The sequence below is a fragment of the Strix aluco genome, chromosome 17, assembly GCF_031877795.1.
Source record: "Strix aluco isolate bStrAlu1 chromosome 17, bStrAlu1.hap1, whole genome shotgun sequence".
Classification (NCBI taxonomy): Eukaryota; Metazoa; Chordata; class Aves; order Strigiformes; family Strigidae; genus Strix; species Strix aluco.
In genome coordinates this window covers 4,124,047-4,146,433 of record NC_133947.1, presented here as the reverse complement: position 1 = coordinate 4,146,433, position 22,387 = coordinate 4,124,047, and the positions used below count along the sequence as shown (strand labels likewise).

The 22,387-nt window shown below is 46.2% G+C and overlaps 2 protein-coding genes across 13 annotated transcripts; one reads left to right on the top strand and one right to left on the bottom strand.

The window, feature by feature from the left end:
• Positions 1 to 101: 101 nt before the first annotated feature.
• LSM14B (LSM family member 14B) lies at positions 102 to 12,622 on the top strand. Of its 12 annotated transcripts, none has more exons than XM_074842856.1 (11): positions 103 to 356; positions 4,891 to 5,054; positions 5,412 to 5,475; positions 6,007 to 6,123; positions 7,929 to 8,099; positions 8,224 to 8,304; positions 9,294 to 9,455; positions 9,635 to 9,788; positions 10,118 to 10,200; positions 10,748 to 10,927; positions 11,310 to 12,622. In XM_074842856.1, the coding sequence occupies exons 1-11, from the start codon at positions 236 to 238 to the stop codon at positions 11,552 to 11,554; spliced, it is 1,542 nt and encodes a 513-aa protein (XP_074698957.1). In that variant the 5' UTR covers positions 103 to 235; the 3' UTR covers positions 11,555 to 12,622. The 12 variants fall into 12 exon arrangements, with proteins under 12 accessions (XP_074698961.1, XP_074698960.1, XP_074698957.1 ...); XM_074842855.1 differs by having other exon boundaries at positions 5,412 to 5,547; positions 8,227 to 8,304; XM_074842854.1 differs by having other exon boundaries at positions 106 to 356; positions 5,412 to 5,547; positions 10,121 to 10,200.
• Positions 12,623 to 15,583: 2,961 nt separating this feature from the next.
• PSMA7 (proteasome 20S subunit alpha 7) lies at positions 15,584 to 22,055 on the bottom strand. Its single transcript, XM_074843155.1, has 7 exons — positions 21,818 to 22,055; positions 20,227 to 20,353; positions 18,719 to 18,843; positions 17,310 to 17,432; positions 16,800 to 16,919; positions 16,198 to 16,260; positions 15,584 to 15,927 (listed from the first exon to the last, which is right to left on the bottom strand). Exons 1-7 carry the CDS (start codon positions 21,911 to 21,913, stop codon positions 15,835 to 15,837), a joined length of 747 nt encoding a protein of 248 aa, XP_074699256.1. The 5' UTR covers positions 21,914 to 22,055; the 3' UTR covers positions 15,584 to 15,834.
• Between the last annotated feature and the right edge of the window lie 332 nt (positions 22,056 to 22,387).

The following is a 22,387-nucleotide window of genomic DNA, read 5'->3' as shown; positions in this document are numbered from 1 at the left end:
GTCTCCCGTCTGGTCAATAGCAGGCGGCGGCGGCGCATGCGCGGAGGGGCCGCAGCACGCCCCCGCCCTGCCCCCCCCAGCCCGTCTCCCTCCGCCCTATATAAGGCGGGCGCGGCGGGGCTCCCGGCTCCGCAGTGTGCGTGGGCGGGCGCGGCGGCTCCGCGCGGCGGTGCGGCGACCTGCGCGGCCTCCTCCCTCCTCTCGGCCCGGCCCCAGCGGCGGCGCGGCCGCCGCCATGAGTTCGGGGACCCCCTACATCGGCAGCAAGATCAGCCTGATCTCCAAGGCGCAGATCCGCTATGAGGGCATCCTCTACACCATCGACACCGAGAACTCCACCGTGGCGCTGGCCAAGGGTGAGGCGGCGCGGCGGGGCCCGCCGGGGGCGGGGGGGGCCGCGGGTGGGCCTAGGCTGGCGCTGCCGCCGCGGCGCTCGCTGAGGGGACGCGGGGGGCCCGCCCGCCTCCTCGCCCGCCGCCTCCGTCCCCTGAACAATGAGCCCGGCCTGGGCGAAGCGGCGGCTGCAGCCCGCCCGCCCTGAGGGGCTGCGGCGGGGCCCGCGGCTCGTCCGCGCTGGCGGCCGGGGCGGAGTGCGGGGAGCTGGGGGGCGGCGGGGTTGGAGCCCCGTTGCCTTGGGCGCTGCTGGCTTTCCGTGAGTCAGCATTTGGGAGGCCGCTCCGCCACGCGGGGACGGGCACGGGCCGTGGCGGGGGCTTGCTGTGCCTCCCCGGAGGAGCGGGCAGGGCCCGGGATGCTGAGGAGCCCTTGGTTTTCACGGGAAGTTATCAGTTCCCTCAAGAGGAAGAAGAGCTGCCAGCAGTGCTGCCACCTCCTTTTATTGTCAGAGCCAGAAAGGTGATGGTCGGCATCGCTGTTCGTGGTTTAGTTCCCCTCTCCTGTCTGTACGTGGATGCCCGGCAGTATCTCGGTGCTTGGCTTAGAGCGGGGCGCCAGGCCAACGAGAGTTGCTGTTGATGTGTCTTTGTTCCTTACGTGATCAATAACTGGACTCTGCTCAGGTGAAGAGGGTGAGAGCTCGTGTACAGAGTGCTGTGGGGTATCTGCACGTGGGTCTGGCTCTTCCTACCTTGCAGGATGCTCATTAAGGCTTTACATTGTGTTCCCCTGTAGAAATAGTGATCTTTATCTTCTACCTAAATGGTGTCATTCGGATTCATTTGTCACCCGTGCTGGGAACTCCCGTGTTTACCCTCAGAAAAACCTGTCCTGTCTTGTTTAGTCTCTCAAACAAGAGCTTATTTCTGTACTGCCTTTAATGTCCAGCTTGGCCACTCCAGCTAATGTGCATCAGCTTTTTCTTTCCCTCGGTTTTGTCCTTCCCTGTTCTGGGAAGTTCACACCTTCTTCGTTGCCTCCAGCAACCCATCAGGGTTGTCCACAAACCAAACAGTCTTTCAAAACAAAAGATATCTGCTGGCACGAGTCACTGACTTGCCTGATTCTCAGCTATCCTTGAGGCAGCCTGTGCCTCAATATTTATTTGGTATAATGATGTTTATGTGATGCTGGACATGAGTATTTGACATCTATTAGTGTGTATGCTGAAGTTAAAAATGTGAGTTTTCACAAATTTACTTTTTTCCTAGGGATGTAGCTGTTTATTTAAATGTGCAAATGGAGCTATGTATGTTGGTGTTTCACTCAAAGTAATTGAGAGGTAGGATGCGATTCCTACTGTATGTGCAGGAGGGTCTTCACCTTTACCCAGCAGCAAGTAGAAAAATGATCTCTTACATAGTTTTGGCTTCCACATAGCACTTGCTACTTCAGAGCTTAAGTGGTGTGTTTCAGAGGCATATGTGATTAAAGTGCTTTATGGTGTGAGAAAGTACATGCTTTGGATAAGATTTCTGGCAGTTCTTGTATTGATTGGTCTCTTAGTGTTTTGTTCAGTTTTGATGAACTGGAATGCCTAAGAAGTAGTTGTTACAACAGACAGAGAATACCTTTTTCCCCACTTAAAAGTGCTGCTCTATAAACTTTACAGTACAAACCCTGCTTTACATTTTAGCTCAGAGGGTTTTTTAAATTTAGAGACTTTATATCAAAATTAGTGTTAGAATTACAAACATAGCAACAATGTTGAAGTCAGTGACAGCAGTTTAAAACACTTGATCTCAGTTAGGGTTAGAAGAACCTTGAAGTATTGACATGCAGCTGAAGTTGTCCAGATAGCTAGTAAACTATTATTAAGTCACAGATGCCACTGTTTAAGGCTCAAGCAACTTCAGTATGTAATGTAAATGTTGTCCTCTTGACTTTCATCATCTGAGTGACATAAAGAAAAATTTAGGTTGAAAGAAACCTCAGGAAGGAATTTGGTTCAGCCTCTTGCTGGAAGCAGGGCTAACTTGAGTTGATTTCTGTTTGGTTCCTGTTAAATCTCAACACATGCACAATATCTTAAACACTGGATAAGGAGATTCTATGTGCTTAATTAAGCACTTGCAAGAAATTTGACTGCCTTGTTAAGATGCTAAACTTAAATTGCAAACGAAGGAAGTTTAAGCCCATTACTGTCCTGTCGGCAGTGAACACCAGAAACTTACTCCTCCTTTTGTAGAAGTCTGAAGAAACTAGAGTGTTTGAGCAAAAAATATCCACGTAAGCTCTGCTTTCCAGACATCCAGTCACTCATTCTGCTTCCTGACCCTTCAGCGGTCTAGCTGAACAGAGCCCTAGACATGAGTACAAACTGTATTGTAAAACACTAGCTGCAGTGTGGTGTGGGATTGATTTCCTGTTCGTCTGTAAACAATAGTCGCTGTAACTCTTCATGGGAGACAGCCCTTCGGACCTCCGCAGAAACTTAAAGCTGTGCTTTGTGATGTGTCAGAAACCATTAAACACTCCAAATGCAGGGACAGGCATGTTCAACTCTAGAGCCCTCTCAAATGCCCTCACTGCTGTTTTGTCCGCAAGGACGTAGTTTTCAACCTTCTTAGTTAGAAACCTTGGGACCAGGCAACTGAGAGGCTGCCTGGACAGCTTCGGGCTTTGCAGGGCATGTGTTTCTCTATGTGGAAGCTGACAGGCTGATCCTGGTGTTCAGAGAAGGCATTGTGCTTTCCAAACTCACTGGGGGATTCTGCAGTAGTCCCTGGGTAGCTTTAGTATGTCTTGCCATGAGCTATGTGCTGTAATAATCTAATCTTGAGCGGGGATATCAGTGGTACGGTTTGTGTCTAAAAGGCCACAAGCATTGCTTTCAGTCTATAATCTGCTTCTAGTTGACTAGGTTACAGCTGTAATATGATCAAACGGCAGCTGGAGATCTAAAATAACTTGGAGAGGTTATATATCCTAGGAACTAATGGAAGACAGTCCTTCAAAGCACGTGACCAACAGCTTGTCCTTGCACCAGTTAAGATTCCCTTCCAGTTAGGTGTAAGCTGAGGTGCTAAACAGCATCAGTGTGATAGGGACAAAGTTTGGCATTGACCTGCTGTGTTCCTGGTGAGCTCTCAGATGTTGAACAGAGGTGAAGACTGCTGGCAGCACTAACTGCTGCTCGGTGGGTGCAACCAAGTGGGTACAGCTTTTCATTTCTGAGAACAGGGCTCTTGATGAGCAGCCCTGTCTCTAACAGCACTCCTAGTAAGTTTGTAGGAGTATAGTACACTGGGGATGCACAACAGTGGGGTTGAGTGGATCCATTTTTTCCTGCCCTTTTTCTGGGGAAGCTGTGGTGCCCCCTGTCCCCTATCATCCCCGTGACAGGGCTGTCTGTGCTTCTATCTTTTCAGCTGGGAGTGGCAGCTGGCAGGCACATCACCACAGACTGTGACATGGCAGGTGCTTGTGAAAGGTCTGTTAAGGATGTAATTTGTAAAGGTGCTGCAGGAATCGTGGCATGTCCTGGCAGAGAGGTTGAGTATGTCTGTGGTAACCTGTTAGAAGCAACTGATGCAATTGCAATACAGAATTTTTCTATTGGCAGAAAGCATACATCAAACCAGTACGTGCTGGTGCTTATCTGAACTGGCAAAGCCTCATGAAGACAGAAAACAATTAGACTAGTAAACTCGATGAGCTTCTGTAACTTGTGGCCGAAATTTCAAGCTTTCGTATGTCAGTGTCTGATGTAACTATGCTACCTCTTTTCCTGCACTAAGAATCCAGTAAGTATGACCTCTTCCTCTTCAGCAGCTCAAATTAATTTATGCTTCTACCTGGTAGCTGCCACGGTCAATTCCAGCCTTTTTTCCACTCTAATGTGTAACATCACTGGTTAGTACCTGCTCAAGTGTTCCAATAGCTGGGACTCATTAAAGCCTCGGTAGGCACTGAGGTTTTAGATTTATCACTGAAAGCTTGCTTTGTACTCAGTGGATATTAATCATAAAGCCAGTGGCATGGAGTAGAGAGAGCACTTTAAGAGGAAGTTCTTGTCATTGATAGAACTTTACCTTGCTCTGTATAATAAATATATGAAACCAAAGGTTTGAGCCCTAAAGCCTTCTAAGATTTTGTTCCCCTGCTCCTTCAGGGGCCTCTCCTGCGGTCTGTTGCAGTGGCAGTTGTTTCGGGCTGAATGCCTACATGGGACAGGTGCTGGAGAGGGAAGGGGAATATGGCAGCAGAGAACTGTGGGGAAGTCCTCACTTTTGGAGTAGGATTCTTCACTCCAGCTGGTCTGTGGTCTTTACCTTCACAGCTTGATGTAAACAAAACTGTTTATACAGGCTGCTGAAAAAATTAGCATTTAAGGGAACAGATGTGTGCGATAAGGAGATTCGGGACTCTGGAGGTAACTTTTTTGTTACAATTGGCAAGTATTACAAGAGTGTTTCTTAATTGCATAAATCTTAACTTACACAATGCTGCAGTGGTAATTTGGGACTAATAGCAATCTTTTTAATGCTAAAGTGCGATCCTTTGGTACTGAAGACCGGCCCACAGACCGACCTGCTCCTCCAAGAGAAGAAATCTATGAATACATTATTTTTCGAGGAAGTGACATCAAAGACATCACTGTCTGTGAACCTCCAAAAGCTCAACATACTCTGCCACAAGATCCTGCCATTGTTCAAGTAAGTTAGCCTGAAGTGTTGACAGAAGGCTGTGATAAAACATTGGTGATGGGCTGGATTTTAGTATAAACTTATAAAAATGAAGCCCAGTAAGTGTCTCTGGGAATCTTTAGGTTGTTAGAAGCATCCTGAATTTCACTGTAATGTTTCAAATAGCAGCAGCCTTAAAGACTTGAGTCAACAAAAGCCAGAGCTAGTTTACCTAGCTGAGAATGCAGGAAGATCATAAAGAGGTAAACTAACCTTTTTCAGTATTTACTTAAGCTTTAGTAATGCTGTACATGAAGTAGAGAATCACTGCCAAGGCAAGTTGACTTCTGGACACTGTAAATGGAAATGTACTTTGTTTTGTTACAGTCTTCACTGGGCTCTGCCTCTACATCATCCTTTCAGCCACATGTGCCTTACAGCCCATTTAGAGGTATGCCACCTTACAGCCAGCTCGCTGCCAGCTCTTTACTTAGCCAGCAATACGCAGCTTCGTTAGGTTTAGGTAAGTAAAAATTTTACTTGCTAGAATAAAGGTACAGTCCTTGTATGCAGCTACTGTGAAACCAGATAACAGTAACTAATACCGAATTCCTTGCCAAGTGTCAGGCTGCAACAAGCAGTGAATAAGTAGTTAACTTTGTGCAATGATTTTATTGCGAGGAGGCCTGCATGTCACTTACACACACATGCACACAAAAGAAAGAAATGAACTAAACAGCTCAAGTTTCTTTCTGAAAGTAATGTGAATATCAAACAGTTGAGGCTAGTTCATTTCTAACCTAACATACCTTACATGTACATCACATGTAAAAAGAACTTGTGTTCCCAGAGAGGACTGTAAATAGCTGCTCTAATGCTGTTCTAGAGATTCTTGTATCTCTTTCCAAGTCCTTCAGATGTTTCACTACCTTGTATCTTATCCGTATATCTTTGCTTTCTCTTCTTCCCTCTATCTCTTCAGAGAAATTGGTAAGCCCTCCAGCATCAGCAGCTGCTTCCAGCCCTAGTTCTTCTCCGTCTCCACAACCTGTTTCAGAGCCTGACATGTCTTCAGAGCCCCATCAGCTCTCTTCCAAGGGTAACAGCAGTTTGAGGACTCCAAATATTTGGAAGAACTGCATGGCACTTGCAAACACTCTGTTCTTGTTAACCCCTCCTAGAACAATAGTACTTATATGGGTAATGCTAGTAGAACTAGCTTGTTCTTAGCTATTTTTGCCTTTCGTTACATGAAGTATTCCTCCTGTCCTAGAAGTATCAATTAGAGAGACAGGAGAAAGGAAAAAGTACAGGACAGCGGATCCTCTTGTGTAAGTATCAGGAGAGGACTGAGGTTTAGGGATGTTGATGTGCTGCATCCTATCCAGGAGCATGTGTCACCTTAGAGACTGGGCAAGGAATTAACTAGTCTTTCCTGGAAATACAGCATGCTGCTTAAATTGTGGGTGGCCTTGCTGTTAGAGACATAGGTTAATAGAAAATTCAGGAGTATTGCTGTAATCGAGGAAATATCAGGATAAATTTCATGCATGATGGGGCATAGTACTTTGTCAAGACTCAATTAGTAAAGCATGACTAACAGTAAGCAACTTCTGAGTTGTGGTAAGCTGAGATAACCTAGTTCTGGGTGCTTGCTTCTATGTGTAAAAACTTTTAAAGGAGTTTGAGTAGAGATACTAGACTGACCATCCTCAGAGCAGAGAGACCAGGTGCAGCCTGCATTTAAACATGGTAATTAGTTTCATCTGTTTTTTCATTTAAGCATGTATGCTCGTGTTGGCATGAAACTGTTTTTACTTTCTGGTTTTGGCCATCTATCTGTAAATACTTTCTCAATATTCTGGCTAAGCTTTGAAACTTTCTCATGTTAAACTTGCACAGCAGCTTTGTCCTACTGAATAATCCTTAGGATATGTCTGTCTTCCTTGCAAGTTTTCCAGGTGTACATTAACAGGGAACCTGCATGATGTTACCTACTGGGTATATCTCATGTGGACTTGGGTGACCCAGAAGTGTCAGTGGCTTGGTTTGTGTGTACTCTTCAGCTTTTCACTTTTCTCGCTCTTTAAGTATATTCAGTTAAAGTTTGCTTCCAAGCAGTTCTATGCATAACTACATAAACCTGTAGTACTCCAAAACTTCTAATTAAATCTAGAATGCAGTGTTTCTTCTGAGTACTGAAGACTGTCACTTTTTAATATAATTGGTGTAAGGTATACCAAACCATGAAAAGTATTTACATGTTTTGTAGTGTGAATAAATAAGCCTGGATGGAAGAGCAACAGAAGTCTTGGTAACACTTTGGCCTTGACCAAGAAGGAATTTAAAAGGGTAACTTTGAGATCCTGGTCTGGTTTCAGGTTTTCTTTGTCTGAAAGCTAACAATAAGCAATGAAATTGAAGGACTTCTAAAACCGACTTACAAAATGGGATGTAGTTGAGGTGGTTAAGCTTTTACTGCAAAACTTCTTTGTCAAAGTGGGGAAGCTTTCTTGAGCAGTTTCAAAATGGTGGATTTTTGCTTCAGATTTAAAATATCGTGTAAAGTAAAATCCTGCATAACCAAGAATACACCTAGAAATTAGACTTTGGTATAAAATGTCTAAGAGACTGACCTGGCTTGTTTATCTAATGCGTGTCTAACTTGGTTTTAGAAATAAATGGGTAGATTTCCTGATTTGAAGGCTCTAGATTTGTGAGCCATGACTTGTGTGGCAGTAGGGCCTTACCTAGTGCATATGCCACTTAAACATAGTGTGTAATGATAAACACTCAAGGCTTTGAGTAATTTTTGACAAAACTGTTTCTCCATAGAGGTGGGTAGGGTTTGAGTAGTGTTGGCATGTTCTCTGAGAGGCACTTAGTCATTGGGATTTTTTCCAGGTTCTGGCTTTCCTTCTGTTCACCCAGTCCGCAAAAGCCCCATGGTAGAGCAGGCTGTTCAGACTGGCCCAGTTGACAACATGAATTCACAAAAGCCACCCACAGTGAAAGTAACTCCAGGGATCCAGCGCAATGGACGGCAGGTTCCACAGGGCAACAGTAAGACAAATGGTATGTATGCACCACTGTGTCTTTAAAGTGCTGGTCTGAAGCATCCTTCAAGGGTGCAGAGCAAGACTAAACTGTTTCGGTTTTGTTCTTGTGCTCCTTTATTAAGTTTATCCTTCTTGTTCAGTAGATACAGTTCAGGCGGCACCTGTGCAAACCCAAGGACAGGTGAATGATGAAAACAGAAGACCTCAGCGGAGAAGATCGGGTAGGTTAACCTGTCATTAAACAGTTGCGTTAGCAGGTAACAGCAAATATTGTTAACTTCAGTGAAGGATGACCAGACAGAAGAGTGAGAGCAAAACAAAGCTTGATAAGGCTTTGGGCATCCAGAGATGCTTCCCTAACAAAATAGGTTCTGGAGTCACAGAAGTTCAGAACATTCCAGGGACGGAGTTCTAGCGTCTCTTCTAGAGACTTGAAGATACGTTATAAAAATTGATGCTATGAGTTGGCAGCAGTAACTAGATTTCTCTGAAACCTGAAGGATTTTTACTGGAAGGGAAACCTGTTTAAGAATTTCCAGAGCTCTTATAACTGAGAGGAACCATGGAGCCCTCAAGACTGCAATTTAAACACAGGTCAAAAGAAAGTGAAATGAAATTGAAACAGGTATTTCTGCCCAAGTGGAATGAGGAAAGGCAGGGCTTAAGACTCTTAGGTCTTCAAATTAATTTGCCTAAGGACAGCACTGTAGAAGGGGTTACAGTTTTTCTAAAAAGGAGTTGGTAGCGTTTCAGTTGGAAACAGAAACTCTACAAAACACAAGCTCCCTTTGTGGGTAGATGAGTCTTGGGTAGATTTTCTGAAACCAGTGACCTGCTCCTCTTTGCCATTGTCACAGGTTTGTAGACTAATTACAGTACCATGCTTGCAGATGAATAGGAGACAGGAAAGACAGTTTTCCCCTCAGCTTTTGTTGGTATAGTACGTGTTCTGATTTCCCCTCCTCACACTGGAAGGAAAACTGGATATACTTTGTCTTAATGCTGAGACTGACATCCAGGAATGTTAGTGTGTTGCTGCAGTATGTCTTCTGCAGCCAAGTTCAGAAGTTACTTTCAAAGAGGTGTGAAAAGAGGCTTCCAGGACTGGAAGCCAGAAACTCCCGAGTTCTAAGCCTGATTTCCTCTGGTCTTGAGCAAGTAATTTAACCTCCCTGTGCGTTACCAAGTGTTTGAACTCTCCTGCTTTCAGGAAACAGGAGAACCAGAAACCGCTCTAGAGGACAAAACAGACCAGCTACTGTGAAGGAAAATACAATAAAGTTTGAAGGTGACTTTGACTTTGAAAGTGCAAATGCACAATTCAACAGAGAGGAACTTGATAAGGAATTCAAGAAGAAACTAAACTTTAAAGGTTTGTGACTTCATTAAATACGATTTGCTGAGCTAGTAGTAAACACTGCATAGACAAACTTGTTCTGAAAAACTGCATGATTACATGTGGCAGCATCTCAAATCTTGTTTGAGAGAGCAAGAGAACAGATGGCTCTTCAGTATGCATCAAGGAGGTGTAATACGTTTTATTATCTTCAGATGACAAAGCAGAGACGGGGGAAGAAAAAGGGGACCCTGGAGTGGCAACTCAAAACAATGACGGTAATGCAGAGGAGGACCTTCTGGGACCCAACTGCTATTATGATAAATCCAAGTCTTTCTTTGACAACATTTCTTCAGAACTGAAATCTAGGTGAGTGTTTTCTAAAAGCTTGCTTTTTAAATGCAATTTTAGGCATAGAATTATAGACATAATCTATATCACGTGGTTTAATTCTTTAAAAATCTTAGAATGCAAGAAAGTCAGCAAAATGGTCTTTAGAAGGGAGTATTGCTGTGCATTTAATGGCTCACAAGTGATATTAACCAAGCTTCATGCAGTGGGATCAAACAAAAAGCAAGGATTTCAGCTGCTACCGATACGCTTGCCTAAGCTATGATACAGGAGTTTCCTGTTCTGTTTCCCAGTACTGACTTTGAACCCATTGATTTTAAACAAATTTCTTATCTTGTTTGTGGGAGGAGGCATCAGGGTCATGCTGTGCTGAAGATGGTGCAAGTTGCAGACAGGAGCAAGCTAAGCCTGGAGTTTGAGCAGAGAGGAGGTCAGGTCTGTCAATGCATTCAGTTCAGTGCTGGGAGGGTTAAAGCTTCATCTTTCGCTGCTGGTTACCAACTGCCTGGTGCAGTCAGACATCCCTTTAGTGTCAGTATGTGGGATTTCCTTGGTAGTGTTTCTGCTCCTTCAGCAAAGCTTGCTTCCAAGTGCTCGCTGGGAGGAGTGCAGGGCCAGGCAGGCTGCTCTGCTGCGGAGCTACCTCAGCTGGGACAGGGCTTCCCAGGTTTCTGGAGAGGCTTCACTGGAGTCAAGAGTTTGTAGCTTTCAAGAAAACAAGACTGGGTTTGAAATTCTTGTAAGACTATGTTCAACCCTTTTCTAGGCCCATCTTTAGTTTTCCAGTATGAAAGCAGTTTACAGAAGCCAATGGCTGTTGCTTTCAAATCCATGCTTAGCAGAGGGATTGAGTTAGTGAGTGTATGCTGCAGCTGGTTCTTGTTGCAGTTAACAAAATAGAGTGCTTGAGGCTTCCTACCTAAATGAGTTGGTGGCTATTTAATGTTGATGTTGAATCTGAACGCGGTCTTGTGCAGTTCTAGGCGTACCACGTGGGCTGAGGAAAGGAAGCTCAATACAGAGACGTTTGGAGTGTCTGGACGGTTCCTTCGTGGCCGCAGCTTCCGTGGTGGATTTCGAGGTGGAAGGGGTAGCGGAGCAGCGAGGCGAAACCAAACCACTCACAGAGCTGGTACTGGCAGAGTGTAACTTCAGAGGCAAGTGTTTTTAGCAAGAATAAATACTGTGTCTGAGCCAGGTTTGTCTTTTACTCCTTGCCTGAACTGTCTGTGCAAGCTCTTTTGCTCTCCAGTCTCATGGATATATCAAGAATTGTTCCTTATTGTATCTGATCAATCCTTCTAAGTGTGGTAGAAGGAAATGTGAGCGGTTTTAAGGTGTTCTTTAAACATGTTGATTGTTCTGTTGATTTCTTGGGTAAGCCTTCTGTCCGAGAAGGCAGGAGCTGCTTGTTTGAGCTGAGGCTCTAGCTAAGCATTTCAGCTGATACATGTGGGTGAACTTTGCTGCTTTTCTTTTTCCTGGGAGAAGATCCCCATGATATCAAATCTAATTCTACTTTTTTTTTTTCTGAATTAGGTTCTAACACCTCTCCTGAGAGGATGAAACTGTATATAGAAAGAAAACAACCAACTGCTGCACTAATGTGGGAAAATGGTTCATATTGTTTACTGTCTCAGCTCAAGCGACAGAACTTCATGTACTACTGCTTATATTCTGGACTTATTTTGGACCAGCAACTGTCAGCTGGAATATTCTTTGGAAGAGGGAATGTGTTCAGGGGTACCTTCTTCAGGGTGTCTTTTTTGTTTGTGTTTTTTTAAGTGCAGACTGACTTACATGGTTCTTCTTTCTGGGTCTCTCAAAGGCTGCTATAGTCTAAGCTTAAAGTCAGACTCCTTTTCTGAACCCTGAAGAAGATAAATCATGCTATTTTAACATGGAACCAAAGCTCACTTGAAATAAACCAGCTATAATTTGTTTGTTCTGAGTAACCAAATGGATCCTTTCGTGCTGCTGGTCTCACTGTTCTTGGCAGCAGGTGTGAAGTAGCACTTGGTATCTGGAAGAATGGATTCCTGGTGCTGAGGAGTTATGTGTATTGTCACTTGGGAATACTGGATTGTTGATCATGTAGTAGTGTAAATGACTGTACAACTGTTTGTCAGCCGGTACTAGTGTGGAGGTACTGCAGGTTTACACAGAGGTGTGACTTGCGCTCGAGCTGAAGGGTGCTGGGTGTTCCTCGGAGGCTTGGAGCTCCTTGCTGGGTCAGGGCAGGCAGGGGACAGGAGTGGGAAGTGTCTCTGCTCGTGTGCTCAGAATAAAGAGTTTTTGGCAGTACTTGACTGTCTGAGAAGGGGATCTGCAGCTCTGACTTCTTGCCTCGGTTTGTACCTCGCTCATGGGTAGTACCAAACACAAACAGTTCTCTGTACACTAGTAGACTGTGGTGGAACACTATGGGATGTTTTCATTAAACTAGGGATGGGAGTCCATATAATGAAGCTTAACAGATGGGCATGTTTAATTTGTTTCCTCTATACCCCCATACTGTAAATAGTTTAGTTGTTTTTCTTTTGTTTTTAAAAATCTGTATGTGGGGAGAGGGGCTGGGAGGGAGGGGTTACATTTGTTTGCATGAATAAGTGGGTTAAATTGCTATAGGCATGTGTCCCTTTTTTGGTTGGTAGGGAATTTTGTTGAAAAAGCACCTTGATGACTGAACCCCTTACATAGCTAGAATTTTTTAGTTACGCATTGACCTAGGTTACTGTAAAAGCTTGGATTTATTTTTGTAGGACTTTATTGCTAAGAATTAGAACATAGCAGTGGGGCTGCTCTTTGGAGTAATGTAAATTGTAATTATAATAAACATGTAAATGTTTTAATGTTTCCCTCCTCCTTTGTTCTGCCCGCAGCTCAGTGGCCTCAGTCCGTGGGGTTGTCAGGTGCCTGTCCTAGCTGGGCTCAAATGGGAGCTGGAGAAAAGCAGCAGAGTTCTGGCAGGTCCGTGGGCTATTACACAGTGTTTGAAAAGGGCTTTAACCGCCCCCCCAGGCACTTCCCCTCCCTTGTCCCTGTTCTGCTGTTTCAGCTCTCTTGAGGGACCAGCCTCATGGGTGTCACTGTTGCCCCAACCCCCCTGGGCTGTGGGGCTTAGCACCCATTTGTTCTGTGCTGGTTCAGTGGCCACAGGAGCCCCCTGTGTCTGGGCTCATGCCGGCAGGACAGGGGCTTCCCCCAGAGCTGCTGCTCGCTCCGCTTCTGCTGGCAGAGCAGCCAGGGTGACACGGGGGTAGAGATGGGGTTGTGCTGCCAGAGTTGACGGATGGGTCTGAGGTGGCTGGGGCAGAATGAGAAATCGTCAACTTGTGTGTAATAATGCTGCTGCTGCCTTTATTTATTAAGGCAGTAATTCCCCTTGTTTCTACAGCAAAGCTCCAGAGTTAATACATAAAACACCATCATTGTTACTGACAGGGCTGAAGTTACTGTTCTTGGGACATGTCCTGAGTGCTGTGCCTGGCTCCTGGGGGGTGGGAGCAGTGTGAGGGGGCTCAGCCCTGGGCTAGTTAACGGCTCAGCCCTGGGCTAGTTAACCATGAGCCCTTTTCCACTAGGAAGGCTCATTCCTGCAGGGCCAGGGCTGCCCTGTCAGTGTCCAGGTGGAAGATTCCCAACACAAGGGAAAGAAGGTGGTGACTTGTGCAGGGAACTAAACACCTTCTGTAACTTCAAAATTTCAGTCCAAGGGCTGATAAATGAAAGAACAGAGTATTCCAGCAACTCCCTCCCAAGCTGATGTGGGCTAAAGCTTTCCTGAGCGGGAGCAGCACCGCAGCTTTCCTGTCCTTGATTCCTGGGTGAGACTCTGCCCACACTTTGCTTTGCAGCCTTTGGCTGTAAACAGCTCGGTGCTGGTGTGAGAGTCCCGGCGGGTCGGTGCCCTCTGAGCAGGGGCTGAGCCGCCTTCCTGGGGGGAGCTGGCCAGGGGCTCCTGGAGCTGAGCTGCCTCTGCCGGGGTAGGGGGCTGCTTCCAGCCCTCGCTGGGCCCGCTGCCGGTGGTGCTCTGTACCTGTAAAACTGGGTGTTGGTTGTCAAGGGCAGACTGAAGAGCTGCTTTCAAGGGGTTTCAGTCCCACTCCCTTGGTGGGTATAAATAAGGAAACTTTTAGAATAAAGGGGCACCTCTAATTACTTCCTGGGGGAAGAGGCTTCTCTGAGGTGGGAAAAGCCAACACCAGGTCCCTGAAAGCTGGGAGGGAAGAGAGGCCCTGAGGACAGAAAGGACTTCCACAGCCTTTCATTGTGCTGAACCTTCAGGGCTGTATTGAAAGACAGACATGGCCCCAAGAACAAAAGAAAAAAAAAAAATACAATTTCCAACATGGAGATGGGGACTAAAAGGGCTGTTGTCAGTCCTGTTTGCCCTGGGGCAGCAGGAGCAAGGGGAGCCCAGCTCAGCCCCACTGTGGGCATGGCCTTGCCTAGGCCTGAGCAGGACAACCCCTGTCACCGCGGGGCCTCGGCACAGGCTGTTGTCACCAGAGTCCACTCCTGCAGCAGATGAACCAGCCACCAAGAGCTTTTCAAGGGCCAGAAGCGGATAGAGATGTCACAATGCAAATAAGGATCTGAAATAAAATTCCCTATCCCAATCGCATTGTTTTGAGGCATTTGAGTAAACAGTTGTCACCTGATATCTCCACATTTATCTAAGTTTATTCCATCATACACATCAATGTCTGCAGTGTGTAGATGGCACAGGGCAGGTCCTGCCCCTCCGGAGCGATGTGGCAGCAGCACGAGGTGGGTCCCTGTGCCCCTTCCTGCAGGGAGCGGAGGGCAGAGAACGGGCTTATGCAATGGTTGGACTGGGAGCAGCAACAGGCTCAGCCAGAACCTGAGTTAAACCCGGCTCCTGGGGTAAGAGGGACTGTGGGAGGGTAAGTACAAAAGGAGAGAGAGAAATAGTGGTACCTTTAATCACAGAATCATCTGGGTTGGAAAAGACCTTGAAGCTCCTCCAGTCCAACCATGAACCTCACCCTGACCGTTCCCAACTCCACCAGATCCCTCAGCGCTGGGTCAACCCGACTCTTCAACCCCTCCAGGGATGGGGACTCCCCCCCTGCCCTGGGCAGCCCATTCCAACGCCCAACAACCCCTTCTGCAAAGAAATCCTTCCTAAGAGCCAGTCTGACCCTGCCCTGGCGCAGCTTGAGGCCATTCCCTCTTGTCCTGGCGCTGGTTCCTTGGCTCAAGAGACTCCTCCCCCCTCTCTGCACCCTCCTTTCAGGGAGTTGCAGAGGGCCATGAGGTCTCCCCTCAGCCTCCTCTTCTCCAGACCAAACCCCCCCCAGTTCCCTCAGCCGCTCCCCATCAGACCTGTGCTCCAGACCCTGCACCAGCTCCGTTGCCCTTCTCTGGACACATTCAAGTCATTCAATGTTGTATGGAACATTCATTGTTATTCTTAAGATGAGGAAGTGGCTGGTCTGTAAATCCCCCACGAGCACTCAGAACAGCAACACTTGCTGCTGGATGTGGTGAATCAGCACCACCACACACACCTCTGCTGTGACAACACACCTGCAGCTGGCACCGCTCACGCTGTCCCCCCCTCAGTCCCTGAGAGCTAAACCAAACCCCTGCAGCACAGCCCCTGCCATCTAGACCTGATGGTGCTGCTTAGGGAAGGGAAAGCGTCATTCCGTAGTAGTTGTGTTCTGTGGAGGCATTATGTTCCCTTGAGACAGCTACTGAACCAAAACAAAACAAAAAAAGCAGCTAAACAACCGAGTGTGGAAAAGAATCATTAAACAAAGTGAAGTGTCTGAGGAAAAAAATGCAAACAAAAGTCTTTGTCCTTTAATGGGTCACTACTGCTGTTTTGTAGCCAACCAAATAATCCTAGGGAATTAAAATCCAAGGAACAGACCAATTTTTTTTAAAATAACAGCTTTAAAAAAAACACCAGTAGGTTTATTGTAGGTCTCGAGAGGGACACAGTATGAGTAAGTGGAATGCCTACATGTCTATACAGAATAACCCATCACTTGAATTAAAAAGCAGCAGCTAAGCAGTTGAATTTCATTCATCATGTTGTCTTCTTCTGTTTTTTCTTTTCATTTTCTTCCTTTTCTTTTTCAATTTCAGCAACATACTTCTCAATTTCTTCAGGGTTTAGGATCTAAAACAGAAGCACAGGTGACCCTCGAGATACTAATACAACTTAAGGGCTTTTATTTAAGCAATTCTAGTTCTGACAGGGAAAGAAAGTTAAGTGGTATTTATGCAGAGGCAGGTACCTTGTGCAGACACAACAACATTCCTTGGCCACTAATAATAAACAGAAGTATCTGCCAGGGCAGAACAGGAGATTAAGGGCTGGAAGTTAATGCAGATCAACAACAACAGAGAAGCGGCTACAAAGGGAGAAAAGCAAAACAAAGACTTTTACCTTCAGCGGCTGCTCTCGCCTCATAACCGCCAGCTCAATGTTCTTCCCACCAGACTGCACAACCTTAACAGGAGTGAGACAGAGGCATTAGGAGCCTGTCGGTTAATTAATTCTAACAAACCCCTTCCAGGTCTTGTTAGAAGGAAAACAGATACTGAGTATTTCGCTCATTAGCTCCAAGCTCTCGGCTCCGGTAGCAGTGTAACTCCCAGAAAATAAGGGTCTGCATTCTGGCATCAACCCACTCAGTGGCTGGTGAAGAACACCCCGCTTCCACCTCAGACTTCTGCTATTTTCTGTATCTTGAACTTCAATACAAAAGTAAAATATTCTGCATATGGTTTAGCACATCTTTGGTGCATTTGCCCAGAACTGAAGCCTGTTTTCCTCCCCAGAGACCTGCGAGTAAGTTCCTCTGTGTAAGCGACAGAAATTGTTACCTGAAATACTCTGAGCCTTGACTTTAACCCCCACCCATGGCCTACGCTGAACAGTTGTCACAGATCCTTTTATAGCGCTTCCCTGTGACACGCACCAAGGTTTCCATGTACTCACCTTTAAGAAGTTAATCCAGTCACACACGGGATCTGAAACAGACTCACCTCAAGAAGAGCCTTGATGACAAGTTTAATAGTGAGATCATCTGTTTCAATGGCTTCATCAGTGTAGTTTTTCTCCAGGAATTCACGCACAGATTTGGCTCCTCTGCCAATGGCATTAGCCTGGAAACATTGAGGGAAAAAAGATCATGAACGGAAGTTTAGAAATGACTTCATTTACAGAATAAGCAAGATACAGGAGTTGTGCAATTACATAATCTGAAACCATGTATTTTTCAGGCGGCTGAACATGTTACTTCCCACATGTCACACAAAAAGACAGTCGTCAGCCACAGGTGGTGGGTTCTTTTGTGGAAAACAGGACAAGATTTCCCAAGTAAAGCTGAACTGCAGACTGCCATTCTCAGTAAATTTGATCATTAAGGATTTTTGCAGCAGTGAGCCAGCACCATCTGGCCAGTGAGATCTCCCTTCTACACCAGACCCTCTTTAAAGGAGACAGTAACTCACAAATATTTCATTACTTCTCCACAAGAGACAGAATCAACTCACCTTCCAAGCATGGTACGTGCCAGAGGGATCGGTCTGGTACAGCCGGGGGGTTCCATCAAAGTCAAATCCCACGATAAGAGCAGAGATACCAAAAGGTCTGCGACCGTTGCTTTGCGTGTATCTCTGATCAGAAAGAACAGGCACTTACTTCAGAAGCAGTTCTAACAACATTTTTAGAGTGGAAAGCAGACACTGTAGAAGTTACAACCAGAAGAGGCAGCAAAAGTATTTTTAGTGGGCTCTCTTACCAATCTACCTGTTCAAGTCAGGATTCTGTGTCTTAGAGAAGACCCTAAGCAAGGCAAGGAAGAGGCAGTTGTTGTTCAACCCTGTTCCCAACACCCACTGAAGTTTGCTGCGTGATTACAGCTACGGGGAATAATCTCCCTCGGCTGCTGGGCGGTGCCGAGAGGCAGAGCTCAGTCTGCCAGCCTGGCTGTAACGCTCTGCTTTGACCGGTGTGCGGGGGGAGCCACAGGAGAGGATGAGGACACCCCAACACTAAGTCAGTTTTCACCAACAATGTGCAACAGCCCCACCAGCAGGCACAGCCCCCTGGTTACAGCCCTCCCGCCGACACCAGCTTAGCAGGGTCGTTGCCAGGTCGAACACCAGAAGTGCCCACGGACAAGGAGCCTGACACCAGCTGCACTGTCGCAGCAGGAATACGGAGAGAGATTTAGGATTTGTAACAGTTTTAGAGAAATGTGCCAGAATGGAAGGACACAACTGTGAGATTACTGTAAAGGAATAAAGTGAAACTTTGGAAAGCAGCATTCTGCTCTGGCAGGCTAGTGATTATTACAAGAATTACACTGTTATCATCATCACTACGCTAACACATGTCTGTGCATAAGTAAATGAGACTTTTTCTAATCCCCATTAGTTGCTGAAAATCAGTTTAATACATTAGCAAATGAATAATTTTATCACAGAAAGCAGTTGGGCATATTTTGACACTGTAATTCATTTAAAATTAATGAGTATCAAATGTAAAACATTAAGTACTGCACTGATTTGCTCCCCTCTTACCCCTGCCTGCAATGGCTTGGTAGGAGGAAAAACGAGCAGGAGCCATGAAGATGTTTTAACAATAACACAGCACCACTGTTAGGAGAGTGAGTTAGAGCTGCAGATCAGCAGAGTGTTCCTGATGATATCACAAATGTAGTTCACAGTCCTTACAAGTACTAATTAATCTCTTCATCTTGGGAAAAAAAACCAAACCATAATCAATCCTCCTTTTCTATTACTACACCCCTATTTCCAATAAGCAGCTGCAATGCGTTTTGTTACGCTGATTTTTACCAGCTCAGTAGAACAAGGCCAGGACAGACATTTTACATACTTAGTCTGAAGTGCTGCTCATCAGGACATATTTTTAAGCACCTCTGTGTGGTCCAACGTACCTGTTTCAGACTGGCAATGTAACGTGTGATGTACTCCACAGTGACAGGATCCTCCACTGTGAGTCTGTGGCTTTGACACTCCACACGAGCTCTATTTATAACTATCCTGGCATCAGCCGTCAGCCCTGAAATGACAGTGTATTCTCAGATCCGTATTTTGTATCACATGCACAAATAAAATGACTAGTCTTGCCCCAAAAGGCTCACAAGGTCAGTGTCAACAGCAATGAAAAAAGCAAATGGGAGAGATTACACTTTCGCAGGTTTGCTGAGCAAGAATAGCATTTTTAAGGCAACAGAAAGAAGATAATGTACCAAGATAAGCAGAGGATTTAGTCTACAGCTTTCATGTTTGTGAGTTAGGCAACACATGCAACTCTGAACCAGGTAATCAGAATATTACTGGCAGACTGACAGCATTTCACCTGACAGCAAATTAGCAAAGCAATCTCAATTCTCACACACATTGGTTTTATTTCTTATGTAGCCCCCTTAATTATAAGCCAGCTTTATCTACACAGCAAATCTTGTCTAGTTGATGAGGCTACAGCATGATGTTAAGTGAGAAAAATTAGTATGGCCCTTTAAAATAAGTTTATTTTCAAATTTATTTCACTCTTTAGCTTATGACACCATTTTCAATTTACAGCCTTATTTCTATCAGAGAACTTCTCTTCAAGCTTGTGAACCCACCTGCCCCTACCACAACCCTTAGCTAAGGACACAGAGCAGCACACTAAATCTAAAATCTGTTGGTTTTGTGGGTTAAATCAGATCTCCCCTTAAAGCATTACTAACACTGACCAAAGATTCTAAACTACTTGAAGAGAGGAGAAACCTTCTGAAATAACATTTTCTCTCCATTTACATCGGGTTTTTTAACTTTCATGTCTCCTCTTTAAGCCTTGAACAATGAAAATTAAAGCATTTGGTCCAGGAAGAATGTGGAACTAGAATATTTGTGCTTCAAATCCAGAGCTGTTCATTCAGAAGGAGTCTTCTGAACTAGGAGAGATTTCTCTTTGTTTTATACAAGACTGCAAAATTTAGCTTTTTTGGCTTAATGCATGTGGGAAAAGGTCCCTGTAATTGACAAATGTCTCATAGCTCCTGTAATATGTATTAATAATGTGTCTTTTATATATAATATATAAAGTTTTAAATATTTAATTTAAAATAAATATATTAATATATACATACATTTAAATATGTATATTTAAACAGTAAACATCTGTGCCAATGACACATCAGTTTCAGTCTTCATCCTCACACTAAACCTAGAGGACCTTAGTAACATGTATTTCCTCTCATTAGATCATTGGTGCACTCTCTCTATATTTATCCATACAGTAGGCTACCTTTATTTAAAAAAAGAATAAGCAATGGTGGAAACATACCCCTTCCCCACAGTCCTCAGCCAGTTATGCTAAGTATTTTCTGTTCCAGAATCCATACACATACCCAGCAGTGCTCCAGCAACTGTCAAACCCCCTGAAGGGATCATATACCTGCAAAAGCCATGCAGACATTGTCATCGAGAGCACAGATCTTCCGTACAGTTCTTTCATCCTGAAGTTTTGCCACCGACTTCTTTTCCACACCAAGAACAACAATATCCTTCCCTCTTACTCCAACCTTCAACACATTAAAAGAAAAAAAAAAAAAAAAGTTAAGCTGGGCCTAAAAAAACTAGTACTTGCAGACTTTACTGAAATGAGTGAGAAAAATCAAACCCACACAAAACCTCCACATTATAAACATTATTTAAACTGGAAGTCAGTATTTTATTTTGTATTGCCACAACCTGGAGAAAGGACTGATGTAATAAAAATTGCATTAGATTTCAGGGCACAGTTTCACAATCAGCTTATACCAATTGAAATCCGCGTGGCTCCCAAGAGATAAAGTTCCCACTGCTTTTACCAACTGTGATTTCCCCAACTCTCCCCAATACCAGCATTAGTGTTTCCGCAGGCACAGAGGCAGGATCAACAACAAAACAGTCACTACAGCTGTTCCACTGGTGTTGCTCAAGTCAGAGCCCAAAACACTGAAGATTAGACCAAGCAAAACCCTACAAGCAGCACGTCAGTACCTCGCTGCCTTAATGTCCTAATTCATACTCTGAATATACCTTTTCCAAAGTTAGGGAGGAAAAAAAAAGTTGACCTTTCACACTCCTTCCCATGGTGTGATGGGAACCATGGTTTCTCACAGGTGGCCCTGCTGTTAGTGTTACAGGTGTTTCCAAAACCGGTAAACTCAACAACAGACAAGGCAGAGGTGGACTATATTAGGTGCTGGCTTAATATGTTAGCTACTGGTTTAGAGTATTTTTAATTTCTGGGGGGAAAAAAAGTCTATTTGCCACTAACTCTTGTTACATTTATTCTCATCCCAAAGGCAATAAATTTTCCTCCAGATACTTTGTTATTTGGGAATTAATACATCTTTTTCCCGCCCTCCAAAGGAAAAAACCCTTCACTGAGCAAAAGCTTGGAAGAACTGGAAGCTAGGAGGCAGAAAGTTGCTTCTACGTGCCTTTACTGATACGTTCCCCAATCCACTGGGAATACGCATCGTGCACGGGCATAAGCCACTACCATTTTCAGCACATACAGAATAACGAAACATTGTTCTGCCGCAGGTTGCCAGCAGCTCCGCTGGCCCTGGAGGCAGCTCTGCTAACGGCCTTGCAGGGCTTGCGGGCTGAGGAGCAGCAGTGCAATGGCTGTCACGGCTCCGGACACCCACCAGCACTGGGCCTCACACTCAATGGCTCAGCGCGTAAGAATTACGACATTCCCCCCCAAAAAACCCCACAGTAACGGCCCGAAACAGAGCCAGAGCTTTACAGACAGCACGGCATCCACTCTGAGGAAAACGGTGATTTTTAAGGCAGCTCCAAGCCCAGTATTTAGCCCGAACGCCGCCCCCGCGGGCGTCCCTCTGGAAGCAGGTCACGCTCCCAGCTGAAGCCTTCCCCGCAAGCCCAGCCCCATCGTGCCGCGGGGCGGCGGCGGGCCCAGCAGGCCGGGGAGCGCGGTGAGGGGCAGGCCCCGCTCCGGGCCTCCCCTCCGCCGCCCGGCGCTCACTCACCGCGGTGGAGCCCTTCTTCACCGCCTCCTGGGCGTACTCCACCTGGAAGAGGTGCCCGTCCGGGGAGAAGACGGTGATGGCCCGGTCGTAGCTCATGGCGGCCGCCCGTGCGTCCCCGCGGGGCCGGAACCAGCCGCCTCCCTCAAAACAGCACACTCATCCCCCCGCCCCGCGCCCGCCCGCCGCTTCCGGGGCCGCGCGCCATTCCGGCGGCACGCCGACGGCGCCCCCTGCGCCAACTCCGTACGCTGCACCCGACAGCGCGGCGGGGCGGGAGGCGGGGCTCCACCTGCGCTCTTGGCGTACGGAGCCCGCGCTACGCATCCGGCGTAGGCGGCCGCTTCCCTTCTCCCCGCTCCGCGCTCTCCCTTTCCCCGCGCTGGCGCACTTGGCGTACGCGGGGGCCGTCCTACGCAGTTGGCGCAGCTGGCGGCGGCTGGCGGAGGCAGGGAGCTGCCGCTCGGCTGCGACAGGAAGCCCGGCAGCAGGGACGCACCATGTGCGGCGGGCGGGGAGGCGGCGGCGGGGCGGCGGCGGCCGCCTCCCGCCCCCTCCCCGAATCCCCTCCGC

What these genes read in the sequence shown, in the direction of transcription:
- LSM14B (XM_074842853.1), top strand. Translation starts at nt 236, where the DNA reads ATGAGTTCGGGGACCCCCTACATCGGCAGCAAGATCAGCCTGATCTCC. An exon ending in CGCAGCTTCGTTAGGTTTAG is followed by an intron (nt 5,548 to 6,006) that starts GTAAGTAAAAAT and finishes CTATCTCTTCAG; the next exon opens with AGAAATTGGTAAGCCCTCCA. An exon ending in GGAGTTTGAGCAGAGAGGAG is followed by an intron (nt 10,201 to 10,747) that starts GTCAGGTCTGTC and finishes GGTCTTGTGCAG; the next exon opens with TTCTAGGCGTACCACGTGGG.
- PSMA7 (XM_074843155.1), bottom strand. Translation starts at nt 21,913, where the DNA reads ATGAGCTACGACCGGGCCATCACCGTCTTCTCCCCGGACGGGCACCTC. An exon ending in GCACGTACCATGCTTGGAAG is followed by an intron (nt 16,920 to 17,309) that starts GTGAGTTGATTC and finishes CAATGTTTCCAG; the next exon opens with GCTAATGCCATTGGCAGAGG. An exon ending in GGCGAGAGCAGCCGCTGAAG is followed by an intron (nt 15,928 to 16,197) that starts GTAAAAGTCTTT and finishes CTTCTGTTTTAG; the next exon opens with ATCCTAAACCCTGAAGAAAT.